General features: G+C 47.1%; 1 protein-coding gene and 1 long non-coding RNA gene across 2 annotated transcripts in view; one reads left to right on the forward strand and one right to left on the reverse strand.

Annotated features, from left to right (window-relative positions):
- The window catches only part of Blm (BLM RecQ like helicase), a 93,206-nt gene extending 80,101 nt beyond the window's left edge, over positions 1-13,105 (forward strand). The window contains exons 18-22 of the mRNA XM_028873766.2: positions 3,872-4,071; positions 4,878-5,070; positions 7,872-7,994; positions 9,603-9,798; positions 12,774-13,105. Of these exons, the coding sequence (XP_028729599.1) occupies positions 3,872-4,071; positions 4,878-5,070; positions 7,872-7,994; positions 9,603-9,798; positions 12,774-12,951 (890 nt within the window). The 3' untranslated portion in view covers positions 12,952-13,105. The remainder of the gene's footprint in view (positions 1-3,871; positions 4,072-4,877; positions 5,071-7,871; positions 7,995-9,602; positions 9,799-12,773) is intronic.
- Positions 12,723-17,929, reverse strand: LOC119086427. Its single transcript, XR_005089715.1, has 2 exons — positions 17,555-17,929; positions 12,723-12,984 (listed from the first exon to the last, which is right to left on the reverse strand). It is a non-coding gene; the product is annotated as an uncharacterized LOC119086427 (long non-coding RNA).
- Positions 17,930-23,347: the final 5,418 nt, after the last annotated feature.

The raw sequence follows: 23,347 nt of genomic DNA on the forward strand, positions 1-23,347 counted from the left end.
AGGCACCTAGAGAGAGAGCTGCGTCAGTTTTTGTGACGATGTGTAAGTCAAGTGGGAAGGGCTCTGCTTAGGAGATGAGCCTCCCTTGGTTTTTGTTTGCTTTGCTATTTTTTCTGAGGGAATTGATGAAAAGTGGGGGAGGCTTTGTTTTGAGGCAGATAAAGGATTTCAGGAGTTTCGATGCCTTCTTCTCAATTGTTATGCCACTGTGGCGTACTGGGGCTCCTTCAGGGACAGTCTTTTTTTTTTTTTTTTTTTTTTTTTTTTTGTCTGGTTGGTTGGTTTTTAGTTTTTTGAGACAGGGTTTCTCTCTGTCTTGGCTGTCCTGGAACTTGCTTTGTAGACCAGGCTGACCTCAAACTCACAGAGATCCACCTGCCTCTGCCTCCTGGGTGCTGTGATTAAAGGCGTGCGCCGCCGCCGCCGCCGCCGCCGCCGCCGCCGCCGCCGCCGCCACCACCACCACCACCACCACCGCCCAGCCAGAGACGATCTTGAATGCTTTAGAAAGATAAAACAGGTGCTAAAACTGGCATTAGGTGCCTGTCAGCAACCCTGAAGACTAAAAAACTAAGAAAGTAAGTGCATATTAGTGGAGTGCACAGACACTGACCTGAGGGCCCAGTAAAGAGTACCAGTGGACCTCTGTGAGTTCGAGACCAGCCAGGGCTACAGTATGAGACCCTGTCTCTGAATGAATGATTGAATGAATGAATAAATGTACAGTAATAAGAATAAAAGAAGCATGAGGCTGCTTCCAGTGGTCATACTACATACATACACTAGTAGGAAGGAAGGTGGCCAAGAGTTGTGTCTGAAGGTTCAGAAACAGATGAGCAGTAGTCTGTCTTTCCTAGCATGGGTTGTGCTACTTGATAGATGTCAGGTGGTAACTGCCATGATGGAAGAACTAAGAGTTCGTGTTCTGTGTGCAGGCGACCACCAGAAGCACTCAAGTTAGGAAAAAGGTGATTGCTTGACTGGAGGGGTAGTTGAGTTGTAGAGCATTTGCCTAGCATGCCCCAGGCCCTGAGCCTCACCCTAGCACAACATACAAGTTAAAGGTGATGGAGTTGGAGAGCGAGGCTGAGAAGAGGAAGGGTGGCATAAGATTGTGACTTGCCTGTCCACCCTCATTTCTATCTCTCCCTTGACAAGGTGTCATTTACTATATTGCCCATATGATTTATATCATTTGTGTATGACAAGATACAGTCAGGCTCCTAATTTTAAGGTAGTTTTATTTAAGGACATATATTCTATTATAAAAATGGAATGGTAAAATAGTCTTTCAAACAAATCTTTGACCACTTCTGTGTTACACTTTCATGTAGATTTATACAAGATTAGTAGCCAGGAGGTGGTGGCGCACTCTTTTAACCCCAGCACTCAGGAGACAGAGGCAGGCAGATCTCTGAGTTTGAGGCCAGCCTGGCCTACATAAGAAATTCCAGGACAGCCAGGGCTACACAGAGAAACCCTGTCTTGAAAAACCAAAACATAAAAAAAAAAATTATTGGATTAGAGATTAAAGATTACTGGAGTAAACTTTTTGTTTGTTTTTTCATTGGTTCAAGAAAAGCAAACATTTTTGTCACACAGTCTTCAGCTTCTTATTGGCTCTTCTGTGTGCATGCAGGGTGCACACCTGACATTCCATCACTTAGGATGCAGAAGCAGGAGAATTGTTACAGCTTTTGAGTCCAGCTAAGATTATATAGCAAAAGCCTGTATCCAAAATAAATAAATAAAAATTTGTCTCCATCCTCGAGCTTTCTTAGTATGCTCTGCGGCGGAGTCGCTACATCTCTCAAAGCCCGTTAGCAGAGCAGTGGTCCTGTTCTAGAATGTTAGGGAAGGCAGATCATTGAAAGAGTTTAAATAGTACAAGATATATGACCAAAAGCCATCTGAAATGTCAAATGATGTAATTATTTGGCCCTCTTAAAGTCTTCCAAAGTAGCTGCTAATTCTGGTTATGTCACAGGCTTTTTAAGTAGATAAGAGTTGTGATAAAATTGTGAAACCCAGGCATAGTGGGACACGCCTGTAATCCCAGCACTTGGGAGGCAGAGGCAGGAGGAGACCACAGTTTCAAAGCTAATCTTGTCTATCGATTGAGTTTTAAGCCAGCCAAGGTTGTATAACGGACGGTCTCAAAAAGTTTGTTAAGCCAGGTGGTGGCACATGAGACACAGAAGCAAGCACGTCTCTGAGTTCAAGGCCATCCTGGTCTACATAGCATTTCCAGACCAATAAGAACTACAGAATGAAACCCTGTCTTTAAAAAAAAAAAAAAAAAAAAAAAAAATTTGTTTTGTTTTTCAAGACAGGTTTTTTTCTGTATAACAGCCTTGGCTGTCCTGGAACTTGCTCTGTAGCCCAGGCTGGCCTCGAACTCACAGAGATTCCCCTCCCTCTGCCTCCCGAGTGCTGGGATTAAGGACGTGTGCCACCACTGCCCAGCCAGAAAAAGAAAAAGAAAGAAAAAAAAACTTTTTTTTAACTTAACCTGTCTTTAAAAAACAAAATAAAACATTTTTTTTTATAAATATGGTCCCTCTCCTTTTTTTAAATTTATTATGTATACAGAAGATGGCGCCAAATCTCATTACAGATGGTTGTGAGCCACCATGTGGTTGCTGGGAATTGAACTCAGGACCTCTAGAAGAGCAATCAGTGCTCTTAACCTCTGAGCCATCTCTCCAGCCCCCAAAAGAAAACATTTTTTAATTTAATTTTTAATTTAACATTTAAAATTGTGTTAGATGAAAAGGTCACTGCTCTTCTCGGGTGACAGGGGGAAGGACAGTGCACGCACTTCCCATCTCTCCTCTTTTGAGATCTGGGGAAATGCTACATTTTGATTTTGGAATTTGTGTCTGCTTTATCAGAGTGTAACAAAATATAGACTTAAATACGTACTTTATCATCGAATAGATATTTAAATAAGTAGGACCAGAGATGGTATTTAGATTCAAAGGCCTTACCTAGCATGTGGAAGATCCTTGGTTCAGCCCCAGCAATGGGGGAAAAAATGTCAAAAGTTCTCTGAGGGCCAGCAAGGTGGCTCAGCAGGCCAAGCTGCCTGCTGCCCAGCCTGACAGCTGGAGTTCAGTGCCTAGGTCCCGTGTGGTTGGGAGAGGGAACTGACTCCTGCAAGGTTGTCCTCAGCTTCTACAACACAGGCTGTGGCGCATGTGTACATACAGTGAATAATTAAGTGAAAATACTCTTTCAAAGCTCTGTGAGCTGGTGTGATGGCACACACTGTAATTCTAAGCACTTGGACCGTGGAAATGGGAGGATCGGGAGTTCAGGTGACTTTGAGGGCAGCCTAGGCTGTATGGGACCCTGTCTCAGAAAACAAACAACAACAAAAATGTTGTGTGACTTTATCAATAATACACAGAAATATAAAGTTTAACAGAGAAGTATAAAGCTGTTAGCACTTACATGAGTTCTTTATTTTTTTGCTCTATTTTTCTAATACAGTTTTATAAGCTGTGAAGGCAACATTTTGAAATAACAAGCTTGATATTGCTGTGGTTTTGGTCAACATGTTATAAACAAAGGGAAGTAGAAGCAGCGGGTCCAGGATGGGGCGCAAGCTCAGTGTGCACGAGGTGCTGGCTCCTGCCCCATCACTGAAAGAAAGGACACGCAACCACAGAAACCTTGGAACTCTCCTCAGACAGGCTCATAATTCAGAAATGAGGGTCTGTCTGTGCTGTGGGGTTGCCTGTGGAACAGATGATCTCTTCTATTTGTCCAAAAATGTCCTTGAATGACTTTTTAGCCTCTTCTGTATGAATAATTATGAATAATAAGTCATCTATAGTTACTCATCTAACTTTTTGGACCTTATTAGGGAGCAAGAGTGCAAAGATTCAGTCAGGAATATTTGGAAAGGGATCTTCTTATTCACGACACAATGCCGAAAGACTTTTTAAAAAGCTGATACTCGACAAAATTTTAGATGAAGACTTATATATCAATGCCAATGACCAACCAATCGCCTATATGATGCTGGGGACTAAAGCCCAGAATGTGCTCAATGGCCACTTAAAGGTAAGGTATTTTAAGTGAGCATTTTACTGTCTCTCAGTGAATATACCAGAATATATCATGACAAAGTTTGGTATCCTTCCCAAAGCTTAGGTACTAAATTTACATATGCATTCCCTTAGGAATGTATTATGATCTTAATTGGAAAGAGATCTTGAAATTGAACCAATTTATATGACATTTGTCAAAATGAATTTAATAGATATTCAAGCTACTAAATCTTCCTATATTCATTAAATAAGCATTGATGGGCCAGCAGGTGGGTAAAGGCACTTGCTACCAGGTTTCATGACCTGAGTTAAATCTCTGGGACATACGTGAACGAAGGAGAGAACAGATTTACATACACACCATAGCATGCATGTATATATGCGTGCATGTGCACGCACATACACATAAATAAATAAAAGAAAAATTAAATAAGCATTTATCGAAAGGCGCTCTCATGTGCCAGGCCCTGGAAGATGAGAATACACAACCCTTGTTCCACGGGGTTTTTACTACCTTCCGGCAGGGAAGAAATACAAAGGTAGGCACCGTGGCTCACTAGGTAAAGATACTGCCATTCAAGCCTGGGAACCCAAATCCGATCCCCAGACCCAGTAAAAGGAAAGTACTGACTCCATAATGTCCTCTAGCCTCTACATATTCACCATGACATGCTTATGTGTACACTCATGCTCATACACACAGTATTATTGAATAGAATGTCAAAAGAATTTTTTAAAAAGTCAAACACTGAAAGAAGCCATTCCTTGGGAACGAGTGTGCCTCTGTCCATTCCTCTGATTTCTTTCCTTCTCACTCAGGTGGACTTCATGGAAACAGAAAATTCCAGCAGTATAAAAAAACAAAAAGCTTTAGTGGCCAAAGTATCCCAGAGAGAAGAGGTAGTTAAGAAATGTCTTGGAGAACTTACAGAGGTCTGCAAGTTGCTGGGGAAGGTCTTTGGTGTTCATTACTTCAATATTTTTAATACAGCTACTCTCAAGAAGCTTGCAGGTAAGTGCCTGTGCACCTTACTCTTCGGGCCCAGATCAGTGGCCGCAAGTTCTTACTAAAGGACTCTATTGTTTCTTTTAATTAATTTGTTGCTATTGAGACAGGATTTCACCATGTCACCCTGACTGGCCTGGATCTCACTATGTAGACCAGGCTGGCCTTGAACTCACAAAGGTCTGCCTGCCTTTGTCTCTACCTCCCAAGTGCCGGGATTAAAGGCCTGTGCCACCATGTCGTGATGAGACAGGATCTTATTATATAGTTTAGGATGGCCGCAAATGGCTAATCCTCTGGCCTCAGCCTCCTGAGTACTAGGCTTAGAAGCATGAGCTGCTGCTAAGGGACTTTATAAGTCTTGGTCTATTTTAATTATTTTTGGTTTAATCTTTGGGTTTTCAACCCAGCAGTACCACTTAAGCTCTTTCTTGAAGTAAAAATATTTAGGATATATACAGTTCAGATGTGTGCTATAATTTTAATCTTATACTTTTCTGTAAGACTGAATGTTAGGATATGAATAATTACCATCTATAAAGCCAGATGTCAATTATTTTTGCCTTCCTTCATGATGCTCAGCTATTTCTGTGCAAGTACTTTGCAGCGAGGATCTAAACATGAAAGAAACTGTCTTAGGCTTCTTTGAATCTGGATCTATAACACTGCTCTGTCTTCAGTTGAGAAATATTTGCTGATCTGAGTTCTTTGCATGGGCTGAGATAGCTTAACCCAGAATTTCAGCGGTAAGGCCTCTGGAAAATAAGCTGTTGTTGTAATTGACTGCTGTGTGTCCATCCTGCGCTCCTCCCTCATGAAACCTCATAATCACCCCTCTGCACCGCCCCATCCCACCAGCACAGCACTCTCCTGTTGAGTAGCCACCTCTGTTTTCCCTCTGTCATCACTGGCATCCCCACTCTGGTTTGGGGATCTGGTTTTGGTTTCTAGTGCTGTTGTGCTGGGAATTTAACCTGGGGCCCAAGTCCTCCAGGCTGCAGCCCCACCTGCCCCTTCTGCTCCAATACGGGTGCTTTTCTGATGATAGCAGAGATGTCAACAGACAGTTACACATCTCAGTGCCAAAAATGTCATACTGCTCTATCAACATCTTTTTTAGGTCATGTAAAGTACATGGTGTTGCTTGCAAGAAAACTACCAACTATGGTCCTTTCTCAAGGACAGCACTTCATTAGAGCCAAATTTATTACCTATTACTCGGTCTCACTGCCTTTTTACGTTGACAACATTTTCATGCTAATACGTCTTGTGTGCATGTGTACAAGTGTGTGGAAACCAGAAGACAGTCTCATATGTTATTCCTCTTCACGCACAATCCACTTTTATTTTTCCAACAGGAGTCTTTCACTGGGACCTGGGGCTAGACAATTCTAATTGTCCAGCTGTGCAGTGAGCCCAGGATGTCCCTGTGTCTACCTCCCCGGCAGTAGCATTCTGTGTCCAGCTTTTCCACTGGGGCTGGCAACCAGACTTCCTCCTTGTGCATGTGCAACAAGCATGGTGCTGACCGAGCCACCCCTCAGCCCCTGATGGTCTTTCCGAAGACATTTCATGTCAGTGAACTAACTCACTCGGTGAGGTAGCAGCAGCAGGGAGTTGGTTGACCTGCCGACAGTATTGATTCTTAGTAGGTGTACTTAAGCCCTCACGTGCACAAGCAGGGGTGAGCACAGGACAGGTGCAGTCTGCCCAGCAGCATTCATAAGACACGCCTCCACTTCAGAAACCGTGTGAGGTAGAATTGGTTAAAAATGGTGGTGCTTCCTTGGCCATGAATGTAGTTTCCTATCTGGTCTCCTTAATGCCAGATGTGAGCATGGCATGCTTTTAGTTTTTGCAAAACCACTAAAGCTACAAGAGCTCACTAGATACCGTGCAGTTTGGCCAAAGGGTCAAAGGGTCTGCATGCGCTTGCCTCTCCCGCTTCATCTCGCACTAGCCCTCTTCATGACCTTCTGCGCGACCCCACAGTCTGTCGCTTTTCCTCCTCTACATAGGAATGAGGTGGAAATCACAGATGGGAAAGGATCAGAAATCCACCCTCTGCTCCAGTCAGAAGTGTAAGGATTAGCACCCGCTCACTCTCCAGAGCCAGCACTCTTGGCCTCCAGACCAAATCCAAGCCTTCTTGGTCTCTGGCACCGCATCTGGCTCGCTTCATCCTTCTCCCTTCAGAGCCACCAAGCGCCCTTTCCGCTCTTCCCATGCAGCCCCCAGGGGACTTGCCCAGCCATGAGCTGTATGTGCTCTCTCGGCAGAGGACCCCAGGGTCCACTTGTTGCTTCACCCTATGTGGGACTGACCAGATGAACAAGCCAGGGCCGGGCAGCATCAACGTAGTGTGTCTCTTGAGGTGGAGTGTGTATGTCTGCAGTGCAGGGGAAGAGTCAGAGCTAGAAATAGAATGTGGGTGTTCGCCACAAATACAGGGACATCAGTCTTACAGCTAGACAAGTCTTGGCAATGGGGACAGGCAGGAGCCGAGTATGCTGAAAGTGAGCACACAGCACAGACCCCACCCTCTAGCTTCCCCCAGGCACTTGGCTGTCTCCCACTCACTACCTTGGTGTCTATGCCTCTGCTGCTGAAACTGGATGGTGGGTTCGGCCCCTAGCCTGTCTGCTGCATTTCCAGTCTCACTTTGCCTTTTAGAAAACTCCGCATGTCCCTGGTGCCCAGCAGTAGTTGGCTCTTAACAAATATGAGCTAAATGAGTAAATGCACTTGAATTTAGTGGGTTTTCTATAAGTGGTAATTTAAATTCTTAATTTTATGTCCACACACAGAATCTTTATCTTCTGATCCTGAGGTTTTGCTTCAGATTGATGGTGTTACTGAAGACAAGCTGGAAAAATATGGTGCTGAAGTGATTCCAGTATTAAAGAAATACTCAGAATGGACACTGCCAGGTTCAGTATCCCGCCAAACTTGTTTTCTAAAAGCCTATTTTAATGTTAAGCAATGTCTCTCACTGAATTGGAGTTATGTGGTTAATGCATCCTACACCTGTCACACTGAAGTCCCAGGAGCAGCCCTTCGTGGTGTGGCAGACACCCCGAGAGGACATGGTGTTGAGGGCCCCAGGGAGGCCAGTCATTAATCCTGCTAATGGAGTGCAGGTGGGAACCTCTGGCCCATGGGCCTGCACATTGTTCTGGTAAGGCAAGTGCCCAAGGAGTCCCAAGCCCTGGGCCCCATTCCAGATCTACCATCATCTCGGTGATCTTTGGCAGGGCACCAGCGACCTCTGTGTGCTTCAGTGTCCTTATCTGAGGAAGGAACATGCTATCTAACAAGCGTGTCTAAGACAACCTAGAAGAGCAGAGCTGCAGTGCTCTGGGGAATGAGCGTGTCATCGGGACGCTCGTTATTAGTCACTGGAAAAGCCTGGCTCGGTGAGGACATCAAAGCGGAGGCCCCCAAAGAGTAAAGGGGCAGACTGTGCCCTCCACTGATGTGCCGTGCAATAAGTTGTCACCCTCAGCAGACCAACCTGGTGTCCTGGGCAGGGGTAAGCACCAGGACCAAAAGCCACTTGGGGAGCAAAGGGTTCGTGTGGCTTATACATCCCCAGTCATAGTCTGCTAAGGGAGGCCAAGGCGGGAGCCGAAGCAGAGGCTATGAAGGAACACGGCTTACTGGCAGGTTCCCCACTTGGCTTGCTCAGCCTGCCCTCCCATTCACCCCACGCTCCCATACACATACACCCTAGGACTGCCTTCCCAAGGACAGCTTGGCCAAAGGTAGGCTGAGCGCCTTCCTCCTCTTCATCAAGAGAATTGGGCGGTGGTGGTGCATGTCTTTAATCCCAGCACTCAGGAGGCAGAAGCTGGGAGATCTCTGTGAGTTCAAGGCCAGCATGATCTACAGAGCGAGTTCCAGAACAGTCAGGACTACACAGAGAAACCCTGTCTTGAAAAACAAAACAAAACAAAAAGATACAAATACCCATGGAAATTACTTTCTCCCTTGCAAATGTATGTTTCACTCAGGCCAGGTTCCTGCTTGATAATGTGAGCTGTTCATGACAACTATGCAGAGAAATGGCTTCTGTCTGCAAAGAGTAAAATATGGCACTAAATTTTCTGGTGCATTTATTATTAAGAGACTATTGCTTAAAGATGAGGGAGAACATAATTTATTGCCTTTTTATATTGGACTTATTTTCTCAGCATGTTTAAAATGATAAATAAAATCAGCTAATACTTTTGGCATCCTTCACTTCAACTCACAAAGATTAGTTACACAATGTAAAATGGACATAGGCCTCATGCAGCATTGTGAACTAAACCTGACATCTCCAGTTGAGTTAAAAATGATCACAACTCTTTTAAGTAATGCATTTTGATTCTTTCATTAAATATAAATTGCCGTTGAACACACTTGAGCTTTTCAAAATAGAAAGGTTTGATTTCTGCCGAGTTGTTGAATCCATACAGCAGGGAAGCCCCGGGAAAGCAGCTAGTCTTGGGCTCCACACACGGAGTCACCTGTAATGTCCTCATTTCCTGTTTTAGCTGAGGACAGTTCCCCCAGCATAAGCAGCAGAGGCACCGGGAGGAGCACCCCGGAGGACCCTGATGAGGAGGAGCCTGTATCTTCTCACTACTTCGCAAATCAAACTAGAAATGAAAGAAAGAGGAAGAAAATACCAGCCTTCCAACGGCCCAAGAGGAGGAGGACCAGTAACGGCGGTGGCTTCAAGGCAAAGGGGTACAGTCTTTGTCTCCTACAGCGTCGGGTGGAGGGGACAGAGGTGCACACAGGTGCTCTAGCTTGCTTTAAAGTGCTTATTGAAATTAGACAGTGTCAGTTCATAGGCTGATGGTTAAGATCTGAACCAGAATAAAAGCATGGCTTCAGATTTTTAAAACAACCTATTTTAAAGTTTGCAAAACTTCCCCAACTTTGGCCTTACCTTGGATTTTTGTTTGTTTTGAGGTAATTGCTCTTCTTAAGGTACTTTTCCACCAGAAATACAACTCATACACTGATTAAATAACAGGGCTTTTGTGAGTTTGCCAGTGTTTGCCACACTTCCTCTGTGGCTGAGGATTCTCTTGGCCTCTCTGCTGCTTTTTGAGACAGGGTTTCATGTATCACAGTCTGGCCTTGAACTTGATTTATAACCAAGGGTGACCCTGAATTTATACTCCTCCTGCCTCTACCTCCCAAGTGCTGAGGTTACCAGCATGGTCCATCACACATGTTTATGCAATGCTGAGATCATACCCGTTGCCTCCTGCATGCGAAACAAGCCTGCCAGCCCAGCTACGTCCCCAGCCTTCCCCTGCTTTGATGCCTCCTAGCCTAGCAGGGTAGCTGAGAAGATCCCACAACTGGGAAGTCCAAAGGCAGGCAAGCCAGGTTTCTTTAGGGCTGGGTAAGTGGCTCTGTCTTCCCTTCCCTTTCCTTCCCTTCGCTTGGCTTTGGGCGGCAACATGTCTTCACAAGGAGAAGCCGAGGTGGAGGAGCCAGGTCTTGGCAGCAGGCTTGTTCCCGCCATTGCACTGTGACACCAGCCCCTCTGCCAGCCTCTGCCAGCTACCCTCCACCTTCTGCAGCTTTGCCTTCCATCCGGACGTGGTGGTCCCCAAAGAACTGCATATTAGAGCAGAAATGCTTAGACAGTGGGAGACAGCGTCAGGGACTTGTGCAAGCTGTTGGGTTTGCTTTTGCAGTTTTTCTGCCTCTTCTCCTTCTGGGTGATAAAAACAAGATGAGGTGGGGGAAGAGAAAGGCAGGCAATGTCACCAAATTGTCATTTCTTGTTCAATCCATAAACGGACTTCTTAAATGTGCTCACCCTTCTGCCAGAGTACAGAATTAAAGGCATTCATAAATGGTGGCTTAATTTTGTGGTTTTGAGTGCGCAAGTGCCCATCAGATATTCCTCAGTGAGGACATTTTCTCATTTCCTTCATTTATTCCTCTCCCTTGGGAGACACATTTCCTTAGTCGCTCACAGAGCATGAGACCTTAAAAAGCTTCTGGTCCAACCCCCTCGGGTTTAGGGTGGGAAAACTGGCCTGGCCTGCATGGAAAGGGCTGCCTGAGGCCGGCCGCCCTGCTCGGTTTCAGAGGTGGATTGGACCCTGGCCTGGCACCACTGCTCGGAGCAAGTTCACTGCTGCGTGTCTGTGGACACTCCTTGAAAATGTGGCCATCTGTCATCTGGCTTCTGCTTGTTCGAAGCAAGGAGACTGACACTGGTCGTTGCTGCCGGCTCCTTTCTTTAATTCCCCAGCATTTGTTTGTGAGGAAGAAGCTCTTGCTGTGTCGCCTGGAGTCTAGTTTAAGAAGTAGAACTCAACTTAAACCAGGCACGAAGGGCCATGCCTGTAATAACCCTAGCACTCGGGAGGTAGGAGGCGGGAAGATGAGAGATCAAGGTAATATGAGTTCAAAGCCAGCCTGGGCTCTGTGACACCCATCTCAGAGAACAAACCAACATCACAGTGTCCTGCAGCGGCACCAGCTTCCAGGCCAGGTGTAATGAGTCTGTTGAAGAAGGGATTGTCCTCTCCGACCAGCTTCTTTGCATCTGCTCTGGTCCTCTGGCTTTCACAGCCCACCCTGAGGGCTTTCCAGCCCCCACGCTGCTCACCTGTGCAGTGGGAGAACACTTGGGGCTCCTTGCCAGAGCCCGTCACCCGTCAGACTGCCGGGGCCCACATCTCAGGATGACACAATGAGCCAGGTGTGTTCTGGGCTCCCTGAGTGGGAGGAGAATGGATGAGCGTTGAAATGGAGGCCGCTGTTGGCAGATTCATTCTGTAAATCAACATAAACAGCAGGTTTTTGCTCCGGGCTTCATTTCTCAGCAGGAAATCAGCATAGGGAAACTTCAGGCTGCCTCTCTGCCAGATCTGCAGTGAAATTGCTTTCCCTCCAGCAAGAGGTTTAAAGTGTTGAGAAACTCTTTACCTAGCCCAGCAGAGTGTCCTGAGATGCCACTGACTAGCCCGGGTTCTGGAGCTGATGGAGGACTTGAGTGGGTTTGTAGCCTCGGAGCGGCTGCCCACTGTCGCTGTATTGGTTTGCGCTTCGGGTTTATTAGGGGAAAGAAAATTGCCATCCTCGGCTCAGCAAAGAAGTGACGTACACTCCTCAGCTCAGGCTGTGGCAGGGCCTCCTCCCTGTGTGCATGAGGCAGTGAGCGGGAAGAGTTGGCAGGTCTTTGGGGGTGGCTGGGGGAGCTGCAAGCTACGTGGCCCTGACACATGCCAGACCAATGCATAAGGCAGCTTGGGCCTCCTCCCTAGGGAGCCAGATCTGCAGCCCTCTTAGAACTAGTGTGGCCAGGAAGAGGCCACCCAGAGGCTCTGCCCCATCTCCACTCCCCACAAAGCTGTTATCAGTGCGGTAATTCTAGGGCGTCTGATGGCCAGAGATCTGGAGTATCCAAGACATGGCTTCTCTTCCTCTTTTGTCAGAGTAGATCCAGAAGATTCTGACTGTAGACTGTGGAAGGCGTGACTGGAGAGAGGGTCTGTGGGTCGGTCACAGGCCACAGAGTTGAAATGCTTCAGACAGGGAAGCTCACCCTCCCCTCGGAATTTCCAGACAGAAAATGTAGACAAACACGAGACCAAAGAAAATCATGCTTGTTCTCCTAGCAAGTTAACAAAGACCACTAACTTGGCCTCGTTTAGCATTTTAATTTTCTTTTCTTTGCCACATTTCAGGGGCTCTACTACAGGCAGAAAAACGTCTTCTAAAAGTAAATTCTCTGGTGTAACTGGATCCAGCTCGGCCTCCTGTGCTTCTCAAGCAACAGCAGCAGCAAGTGGAAGATTGGGGATTATGGCCCCTCCGAAGCCCGTAAATAGAACATTCCTCAGGCCTTCGTATGCATTCTCCTAACAGCACTTCTCCTGTTTGTCGGCATCTGACCATCTGGGAAGAGAAAGCTGTTAGTCTTGTTACACCATGTGAAGTTTTCACTCCTGTCTATTAATATTTAAATGTATCTCGTGTGAGAGTTCTTATTTTTAAATAAACACTTTCTCTGCTGCCACTCCGAGTCTGGTGGCCATTGTTTCTCAAGCATCTGCAGCAATGGCTGAACCATCTACCCCAGAGAAAGTCCGAGTGTAACCTGACGCGCGGAAGCCAGGAGAAAAGGCACATGGGACACTGTGAAACTGTAGAACTTCTTGTGTGAACCAACCTCAACCAAGGACAAAGGACAGAGAAAACAGAAGATCTATTACACAGTCACTCCTATAATATGCAAAAAGTACCTATAAATTATTAAGGAAAAGTCAGCATAGAAGACAGCAGAACAAAGGCTGTGAATAGGCTAGTCTCCCCCAAAAATTCAAATGGCCACAAATATATGAAAATGCCCTGTCTCCCTAATTAAAAGTGCAGATTAAAACATGAGGTACCCTATGGCTGGGTATAGTGTCACATAGCTAAAATTCCCAGTGACTCCAGAGGCAGAGCCAAAGGGTCACCTGAGCCCAGGAGTTCGGGGCCAACCTGGGCAGACACATTCTCCTTTTTAAAAAAAAAGAAAGAAAGGATAATGGCACGTGCCTTTAGTCCCAGCACTCCAGGAACCAGAGACAGGCAGATTTCAGTTTGAGGCCAGCATGATCCAGGACGGCCAGGACTACACAGAGAAATCCTATCTTGAAAAAAGAAAACAAATAACAACAAAAAACCTGCCTAGTCTGTACTGGATGAAAATAGCCAAATAGACTCTGCTTGCAAACGTTTATTAAATATTGATACACTTCTTGGTTTGCCCTTTGGGTAATGCCCAACTCCTTGACCTTGCTCAGAAGGGAGCTGGAAGCCTTCAGACCACTGTCCTGAGACCTCAGAACTGAGGTGAGCATATACCTACGCAGAGGAACCATCTAGTTCCTGCCACCAGGAACTTTGGCTGTTTGGTGGACAGACTAGCCAAATGAGTTAGCCGAGAGCTGTTTGCTTAATAAACCTTCCAGAGCTGGCAAGCCATGACTCCAGTTGGGATGAGAAGACGGAGTGGAGGACCAAGTGGCCAAGTCACCCGGAGAGCTGTGGGTCTAGAAGGACCCAGCATTCTCTGTGGCAGCCCATCTGGAAGGAGAAGCTCCTGCTACCTCTGTTCTAGGCCAGTTGGTTAAGAGTTCAAGGTCATCCTCAGCTATACCGTGAATTTGACCACAGCCTAGGCCACATAAGACCCTATTTCCAAAGTAAAAGGACAGGACAGGACAATTCTCCCAACCTCCTGGCTGGAACCAGGAGCCTGGGGACTTTGTCCACAATCTGATTACCACAAATGGCAGACACAGACTTCACTCAGCTCTAGAGAAACATTCTAGGTTGGAACTGACACAGAAATTGCAGCTGCCTCCTTCCTCCAGCTTGGCCTCCAGTCTGAGCAAAAACCCAGGGAATGTACCATTCCATGCGGGCAACCCCCAGAGGAGGCAAGCAGAGGCGAGTGACGGAGAAGCTGCCCTGGGCCCGGCCCTAATGAGGATGTTCTATACAACCATAGCCTAAGGGAAGGCAAGAGTAACTGGAGTGTAAGCAGGAGCCTCCCCTAGGAACAGTGACCAGGAGGCTTGACTTCAACTCTGGCCAGCGTCCATGGAACCTCTGTCTCATGCACACGCCCATGAGACCCTTGTATTCTGGAGAGCTGATGGGTGACCCCTGATCAGTTCCAGGGACAAACAAGCTTTCATGACCTCACAGAGGCAATATGGAGAGCCAAGTCTATGCCAAGGCCACCCAGCACCCAGCCCTGAAAAGCCACACATCATGGTATCCTTTCTTATGTAGGAAGCAGAATTCAGAAAGGTTATGTAACTTGCCCGAAAACACAGAGCTAGGAAATGGTGGTAAGTAGGGTAACACCGGTCTCTGTCTGCCTTGGAGTCCCAGTTTGTATGTTTCCCTGGTGTAATTAACACAGCCCCTTTTCATTCTCAGAAGTGTTCCAGTTAGGACAATACATTTATGCGATCCGGGTCTGTGTGATCAAGAATCTCTCTGTTCTTTCCCTAAGCGCTCCAGCCTCCTCTCCCAGCCCCATTTTTCCAAAGCCTTGGGGGCCACCTGCCCTGACCTGTTCTGCTCCCCTGCAGCAGGCTCCAGGGACAGCCAGCCTGCAGTCAGCCTGCACCGCTCAGCTGCAGCTCCTCCACAAGAGGAAATGGAGCCCCAGGGCCCTGCTCTTCTTGAGAAACTGCTGCACCTCCACCTCCCACCAGTCTGGAAGACTCCCTCCATCCTTAGAAAGCTCCAGAAGCCTGGCCAAATCTCTTTTCCCGGCTCCACAACTGTGCATGTGGGGGACTGCCATACGCCTGGAAGTCCAGCACCCAGTCTGCCTAAAGCATCCAGGACCTAACGTCCAGGCAGAGGGACCGTGGCCTGCTGAGTCCCACAGAGCTCTGGCAGCCTCTTAGTCAACTCCCACAGCCTGTGGAACCTCCCTGGTGGGGACAAAAGAGGCAAGTCGGGGTCTCACACAGGCGGCTACTCCTGCCCAGCCCTGCAGGTGCTGGGGTCCCTGTGCAGCTCCGTCGTTGTCGTCGTCGTCATCGTCATCGTCGTCGTCATCGTCATCGTCATCGTCGCCGCTGCTCTGGGGTGCTCGAAGCAAGGGCTCAGAGCTGCAGCTGTGCAGTGCAGCCCGGAGCTCCAGGGAGCAGACCTTGCGAGCTCCGGCTTCCAAATCAGTCTCCTGCCTTTTACCCCCCCTTCATTCAGCCGGCGTCCCCTGTTGATGGGAGAGGGGGAGGGAACAAGCCACACAGCGGTTGGGGTGACAAGACAAGCTGGGGTGGCGCACCCCTTTAATCCCAGCACTCGGGAGGCAGAGGCAGGTGGATCCCTGAGTTCGAGGCCAGCCTGGGCTACAGGGAAGTTCCAGGACAGGACAGCCAGGACTACACAGAGAGACTCTGCCTTGAAAAAAACCAAACAAACAGAACAAGCCAAGAAGTCAGAAGTTAAGTTCACAGAGCCCCGGCAGGGTAGGCCATTCTCCCCTAACCTCACGTGAGGCCAAGTGTGCACAGCTGAGTTTGGTTTGGGGGCCAACAGGAGGTGCTGGAATGATACTCTGTATGGCCCCTAAGCTGAGGTCTGTTCACCCCCAAAAGACCCGTGTGCCCCATGGATACCACACAGGGCTGCCATCCTCATACAAGGACCAGCCTGGCCTGATGCTATCTCAGACCCTGCTGGGAGCTGTGTGACCCTTTGCCAAGGCAGGCCTCCACCTCTCCCAGGGAAGACTTCCTCATGGGGGAAAAATCCTCAGGCAGTGACCCTTGGGACATGGGGGAAAAAACCTGGGGCTTCTGGCCATTAGCAGCCTCTGACACCTGACCTGGAAGGAAAGACACCAGACACACCAAGACTTACAGCCAGAGGCCAGTGGACGCTCAGCATCCTTGGGTGTCTTCCATAGGAGAGAGCTTGAGTGAGCTCCCGCCATGACCAGCAAAACAGTAACCCCGTTAATGTCACCGAGGAATGTCAGTGTCTGGTGGCGGTGCTGTACAGCTGGAGGTCAGCCATGCAGAAACACATGCCTGCTCAAGCTGCACTAGACAGCATCCCCCAACTGTCTGTGCCTGGTGCAAGGATGAGGACTTAAGCGTCTAGGGTCAGCCTGGGGCTCCTGTGTCCAGTCTATGTAGGATCATCAGGACACTGCCCTGACAAAAAATATTATTTTTCACAGATTATTCTGGAAGAAGTATTACTCCCTGAATTTTTCAATTGTGTGGCCTAAAAATTCCCTTTTCTGTTTAATCCAGTTAAGCTAAGGAGCCCTGACTAATACACCTGAAGTCAAGTGACTGTAAGCTCTGTGGCCTCAATGCGCCCTTCCCCCTGCCCCAACACTGAGGGCTGAAATGGCCTACACCATGCTATCCCAACACACACACACACACACACACCCCTTAGCTACATACTTCTTAAGACGGTCTCACTAAATTTCCCCGGAAGGCTTTGAATTTGCAACCCTGCCTCAACCTCCAGAGGAGCTGAGATTACCGGTCCACACCACCAGCACCGACTCAGGTTCTCATCTGCACAGTAAACAACATCTGCCTTGTCACCGCCTCTGTCCCTGGAGGTTGTGGCTGTCCTCTCTTTAAGGGGAGGCAGGCCGTGTGGTCCCTCTGTTGCTCAGACTGGCCCCTAAACTCCCAAGTAGCTGAGATCACAGACATACACGACCATGCCCTGCTGTAGGCATCCTGGCTAGGTACTCTACAGGTACTTGTTGGCCCCACACCCAGCCCTAGCCAGCAAGTGGCAGTCAATGGGGAACGCTCCAGAAAGAGAAGGACAGGAGTAAGGGATGGGTGGGGTGCCAGTCATGAATGGCATAGAGAGTCTGCACAGGAGCTGGGCTGGCAGAGGGACTTCAGGACAGGGATCTAGTGTCTGGTCATCCCCACTGGGGCGCTCTGTGCCTTCCTGTCTTCCCTTCACTTACTAGAAAGAATGAACAGACGCCTGTCTCACCATCTAAACAGAAACCTCCACAGCTTGCTGCTCTCCTCACTTTGAGAGACAGTCACCCTTGGCCAAGTCACCTGCCCAGGCAGAAGGTGGTGGGGACCCGGATCTCTGCAAGGACCCTATGTGAGTTGGATCTCGTCTCCTCGGAAACCGTAGTTTAGACAGAGTTCCATGTATTCCAAGCTAGCCTCCTGGCTGCATAGCCAAGAACAAACTTCAACTCTTGATTCTTCCACCTTCCTCCTAAGTGCTGCCAGTGCAGATGTGTGCCATTGTGCCCTGTTTGTGTGCTACTGGGATTGAACCTAGAGCTTCATGTTAGACTGTCAACTGAGCCACATATCTGGCCTCTGTGGCAGAATATTACTTTAACTATGTAAAGATGTGTTACATTGGTTTATGTTGTGGAATATTACTTAAACTATGTAAAGATGTGTTACATTGGTTTATGTTGTGGAATATTACTTAAACTATGTAAAGATGTGTTAGATTTGTTTCTGCTGCATTTGTTTAATGATGTAAAGATGTGTTGCTGTTTTACCTTGCCTACCTAAGGCACCTGATTGGTCTAATAAAAAGCTAAACAGCCAATAGCTGGAGTAGAGGGGTAGGCGGGGCTGGTGGGCAGAGAGAATAAGTAGGAGGAGGGATCTAGAAATGGAGAGAAAGAGAGGGAGACGCCCAGGGCCAGCCAGCCAGGCAGCTACCAGACAGACAGACAGGCACAGAGTAGGACATACAGAATGAAAGAAAGGTAAAAAGCCCCAAGGCAAAACATAGATGAAGAGAAATGGGTTAATTTAAGTTATAAGAGCTTGTGGGACAAGTATAAGATAAGGCCGAGCATTCATAACTAATATTAAGTCTCCGTGTCTTGGTTGGTGGCCCAAGAGAAAGCCTGCTACAAGCCTCTTAAGCCGAATTGTTATGCTATTGTTTCTTTTATTTTAAAAATTGTGATTATAACGTTTTCCTTTCCTCCAAATCCTCCCACATACTCCTTGCTTTCTTTCAGACTCGTGGTCTTTTTACTTTAATTGCTGTTACATGCATATGTATGTAAAGGAACCTACAACCACCATTCACTAAACCAGCATGATCCCCCAGCTACAGTCCACGTACTTGTCAGTACGCCCACAGATAAATGCAGCCCTCACCCGTCATCAAGGAAACTTCTCTTTGCAACAGATGGAGACCACTACAGAAAAACAATCATAATGCAGAGGCATGCTGACATTTCATTGTCACTGTGGTTGGTGATGGTGGGGCCTTGAAAAGAGGGACTAATGCCTTTCCTGTGGCCTATTCTCTAGGACTTTATTAGTGTCCTAGTTGGCTTTCTGTTGCTGTGATAAAGACTAGGACCAGAAGCAGTTTGGGGAGGAAAGGCCGTTTTACAGCTTCAGTCCATCCGTCCATCGTTGAGGACAGTCAGGCCAGGGACTGAAGCAGAGACCATGGAGGAATGCTACTGACTGGCTCTATCCGTGGTTTGTTCAGCCTACTTTCCTATTCCACCCATGACTACCTGTCCACAGTGGCTCCACCTTAGTGGGCAGGGGCCGTCACACAACAGTGATGAATCAAGAAAATGTCCCACAGACATGCCTCCAGGCAGTCCCTCAATTAAGGTTCCTTTTTCCCAGATGACTCTAGCTTGTGTCATGTTGAAAAAAAACAAAACCTCACCACCTAGTTAATGACCTCACAAGTACATTATAAAGCATGTGTGCCCCATTGTGGTCTCGCTTTCTGCCATGAGTCAAACCACACAAAGTCTCACCGGAACCTAAGCAGGTGCTGTGACCAGAGACTTCACCGCCTTTAAATGTTTTAGTTAATTGAGCTTTTTTCTTTGTAAGTGACCCACTGTCAGGTATCCCATTATAGCAATAGAAACCAAGTTGAAACAGACCCTCTTCCCCAAACAGCTCCTGTGCAGCAGGCTTTCTTGGGCCTCCAGCCCCCAAATCATGACACACAGGCTTATTAATTATGAATGCTTGGCCTTAGCTTAGGCTTGTTTCTAGCTAACTGTTTTTAACTTAACCCATTTCTATTCATCTGTGTGTGGTCCTGAGGTTTATATACCTCATCTATGTACTCTCCATCCTGCTTTACTGTGTCCTCTGTGTCCGGCTGGCTGGTCCCTGGCTAGCTGGCTGGCTGGCTGGCTGGCTGGCTCCCCTTTTCTCTCTGCCCACCAGCCCCACCTATCCCTCCTCTGCCTATCTACTGGCTGTTCAACTTTTTATTAGACCAATCAGGTGCCTTAGGCAGGCAAAGTAAAACAGCAACACATCTTTACATAGTTAAACAAGTGCAGCACAAACAAATGTAATACATCTTTACTTAAACAAATATTCTGTTCCACAACATTTCCCCTTTTTTGACTAAATAAAAAAGAAAGGTTTTAACTTTAACATAGTAAAACGATATCAAGTAAGAATTACATTTACAATACCCAGTCCATTTGTATTTGGTAAATTCAGAGAAAATACTCCATTATTTATCCTATCTTAGTGAGTCCAAAGTTTTGTTCCTAATTTACCTTCTGTCATAACTAAGGAAAACTGTAACTATAACTATCTAGTATTCAACTCTACCAAAGACCCCAGAAGGTTACAATATTACCTGAGTAAACAGGAAGTGCAGTACAAGACCACTTCCAAAACTACAGAAATGACAGAGGCATCTGGCTGCCTGGACAGTCACCCAAGGTTCCTCTGCAACGCTGGGCCACCCATCTTCGGCCTACAGGCCTAGAATATCTGGCAGACTTTTCTGTGAAGCAGGAATCTTGAAGGACTGTCCTGCCTTGTCTTTGCAAAGTTCAGCAGTCACTTTCCTTTATGTCCTGCATGTCCAGTTTGAACAGCATACTGTCAACAGTCAAGGCAAGGACAGTTTCTTGCCCAAATGACTAGCCTTGCCACATTGAAAGCAAACTCCATATGGAGGTTCTTCTGTGCCTGTCATCCTTTTATGAAGTAGATTGATGCTGCCAGGAGCAGATGTGTCTCACTGTCATGAAAAGACTTAGGTTATTAAACATCTGAAATGCCATAATCTGTAGAAGACTATCTAAATATATCTGGTTACATTGAAAACATACCTAATATGACTCAAGTTTGGTTATTATAGATAATAAATATATCTGTTTAACATTGAAAACATACCTAATATGACTCAAGTTTGGTTGTTATAGATAACTAACTACTAACATGCATTTCTTTTTTTTTTTTTTTTTTTTTGTTTTTTTTTTTGTTTTTTTGTTTTTTTGTTTTTTTTTTTTTTTCGAGACAGGGTTTCTCTGTGTAGCTTTGCGCCTTTCCTGGAGCTCACTTGGTAGCCCAGGCTGGCCTCGAACTCACAGAGATCCGCCTGGCTCTGCCTCCCGAGTGCTGGGATTAAAGGCGTGCGCCACCACGCCCGGCCTAACATGCATTTCTTAATTACACATTACATTTTAAATGAGCTGCATAAGCACAATACCCCAAACAAGAGTAGAGACATACATATAGTATAACAAAAATAACTTTAAATTTGTTTGAATATACCAAAATCCATACCAGTGTAAAATATTTGAGGTTAATAGTTATCTTTTTATTCTATATTCCTGTACCCACCCCCAAACAATGACAAATAATCTGTAACCCACCAAATGACCAAAATCCACCCACCCCACCTCTTGGGAATGTGGGCGTTGTGTTTTCTAGACTGCTTCCTGTTGTCTGGGGGTGACATCATCTTTAGCAGATCCTGAGAAAATTGAGATAATGGTCAAGTCCTGGGAGAACTAATTGTAACATTGGTTGTCCAGTCTCAGGACTATTCCCATGCAGAGGGATCCTATGTCACCTGTCTTGTAGTTTTTGTTGGTTTATTTCTTTATGTCTGTAGCCAGAATTTTCAGGGGGTCTCCCCCAATCAAACCTGGTATCTATTAACCTTGAAGGAATCCACAGCCTTTCGTTTCCTATGGAAACAAAAGCATAACCTCTCCCCCAGTGCAATACATTTTTTTACTTCCATTTTAAAGTTAAGACATCTCTAAAGTATCTAGGCTGGTTTAATTCAGCAGTCCCTTTTACAATCCCATGTCTCTCAGCAGCTGTCATTTGCTCATCAGCATTCAAACAATTCAGAGTCAACACAACACCATACAGGGTCCAGACTCTCTGAGTATTTCCCATCATTACATGACTTTTTTTTGTTTTGTTTTGTTTTTCGAGACAGTGTTTCTCTGTGTAGCTTTGCGGACTTATTCTTTTTATATTACTTTATTCTCTCTTTAAAGACTTTATTATTTATAAACTATTTTTCTATGACTGTCTATGCCTGTTTTCTTAAGTGCCTATGCACATTTTAAACACGCGTGACCTGTTTAGAGGTTTTTTTTGGTCTGGACCTGCCTTACTGTGCACCTGTAGCATTCTGTGACCATGTGAGCCAAACCTTAAACTGCTAAGCGGCTTTGCACTTGCGGCTGGCTCCACCACGCTCGGGTCCACGAGAGCCGACCTTTATTCCCCCTGGGCCTGACTGAGAGCTGTGTTTAACCAGGAGCTGCCTTTAACCACCCCAGCCCTAGGAAGTTGGCGCCTGCAGTGTGGCAGGCGTTTTTACTTTGCCTGTTGTTTCTGCTTAATGTGCTGGCTGCTCAAGCGCTTGCCTATCTATGCCAGAGCCGCACCGCTGTTCGGTACAAGCGCCAGACCACTGGGAAACCATGTCGGGGTTCTTTTTCTCCAGCTTTCTCGGGCACTACCTAGAAATATGAGCCCCGCGCGGGTGCCGCTCCTGCCACGATTGCCTCTGCTTCCAGATCTAGGTTCTACCCTAGAGGGCTGGTACGGTCAAGTGCCTAGGAACTGCAAATGGATGGAACAATGCCTGCGTCGTAGGTGGGTGGATACAAGGAGTGGGGGAAGGGACTGGTGGGTGGATGGATGGATGAATGGGTGGGGACAGGTAGTGAATGAAGAGGGAGGATAATGAGGAACGGCGGATGGATTGGGGGGTAAATGGGAGGGTGGGTTGGGGAAAGGGCGGACGGATGAATAGTGAGGTGTGTGAAGGGGACATCTACAACGGCGTGCGCCAAGACTCCCTCCTCAAGAGAGGACACAGTGAGAGGATGGGGACAGGGACCTGAGTCTGTGAACCATGGTATCCTGTGGCCTATAGAGGTGATGGCCCCAGCCACTGTGGCCTGGTGCCTCCCTTACTTCCAAGACAAATGCAGAGTTTTTTCTGGCTGGCCTCAGACTCCACTGCAGTTCTTTATGTATGTATTGATGTGTTGGCTGTGTTGGTATCTTACTCGATCCCGTAGTTAGCCCAGCCCCCATAGATTGACCTGAAGCTGTCTCAGTTACCCTGTGCTTAGATTTGTGCAGGCCCCGGGAGCTGCTTTCAGCTCCCTTTTCTAGACCGTGAACCTGCAGTTAACTTGCATATGGGGAAAGCTTTGTAAGCACCTCAGGGCGCTGGGGGTTTCAAACCTTGTTTGGATTCTACCTGCACATGGCTTCAAATCCCAGCGGGGAAGGCAGCAGCCAGGGATGGTGGTCCCCGCTCTGCCTGCAGCATCCGCCACCGGTACCGGGGAAACCGCTGACCCAGCGTATCTGGGAGGCTCTTAGCTCTGTATTTCTTAGACTTCCCGGTCTGTTGCTGTGGTTTAGGACCCAGTGTTATTAGCCTCTTGCTGAAGGAAGGGTACCAGGGGTCAGCCCTGGGGTGTGTGGATAGCAGCTGAGGT

This window comes from Peromyscus leucopus, chromosome 1 (genome assembly GCF_004664715.2).
Source record: "Peromyscus leucopus breed LL Stock chromosome 1, UCI_PerLeu_2.1, whole genome shotgun sequence".
Classification (NCBI taxonomy): Eukaryota; Metazoa; Chordata; class Mammalia; order Rodentia; family Cricetidae; genus Peromyscus; species Peromyscus leucopus.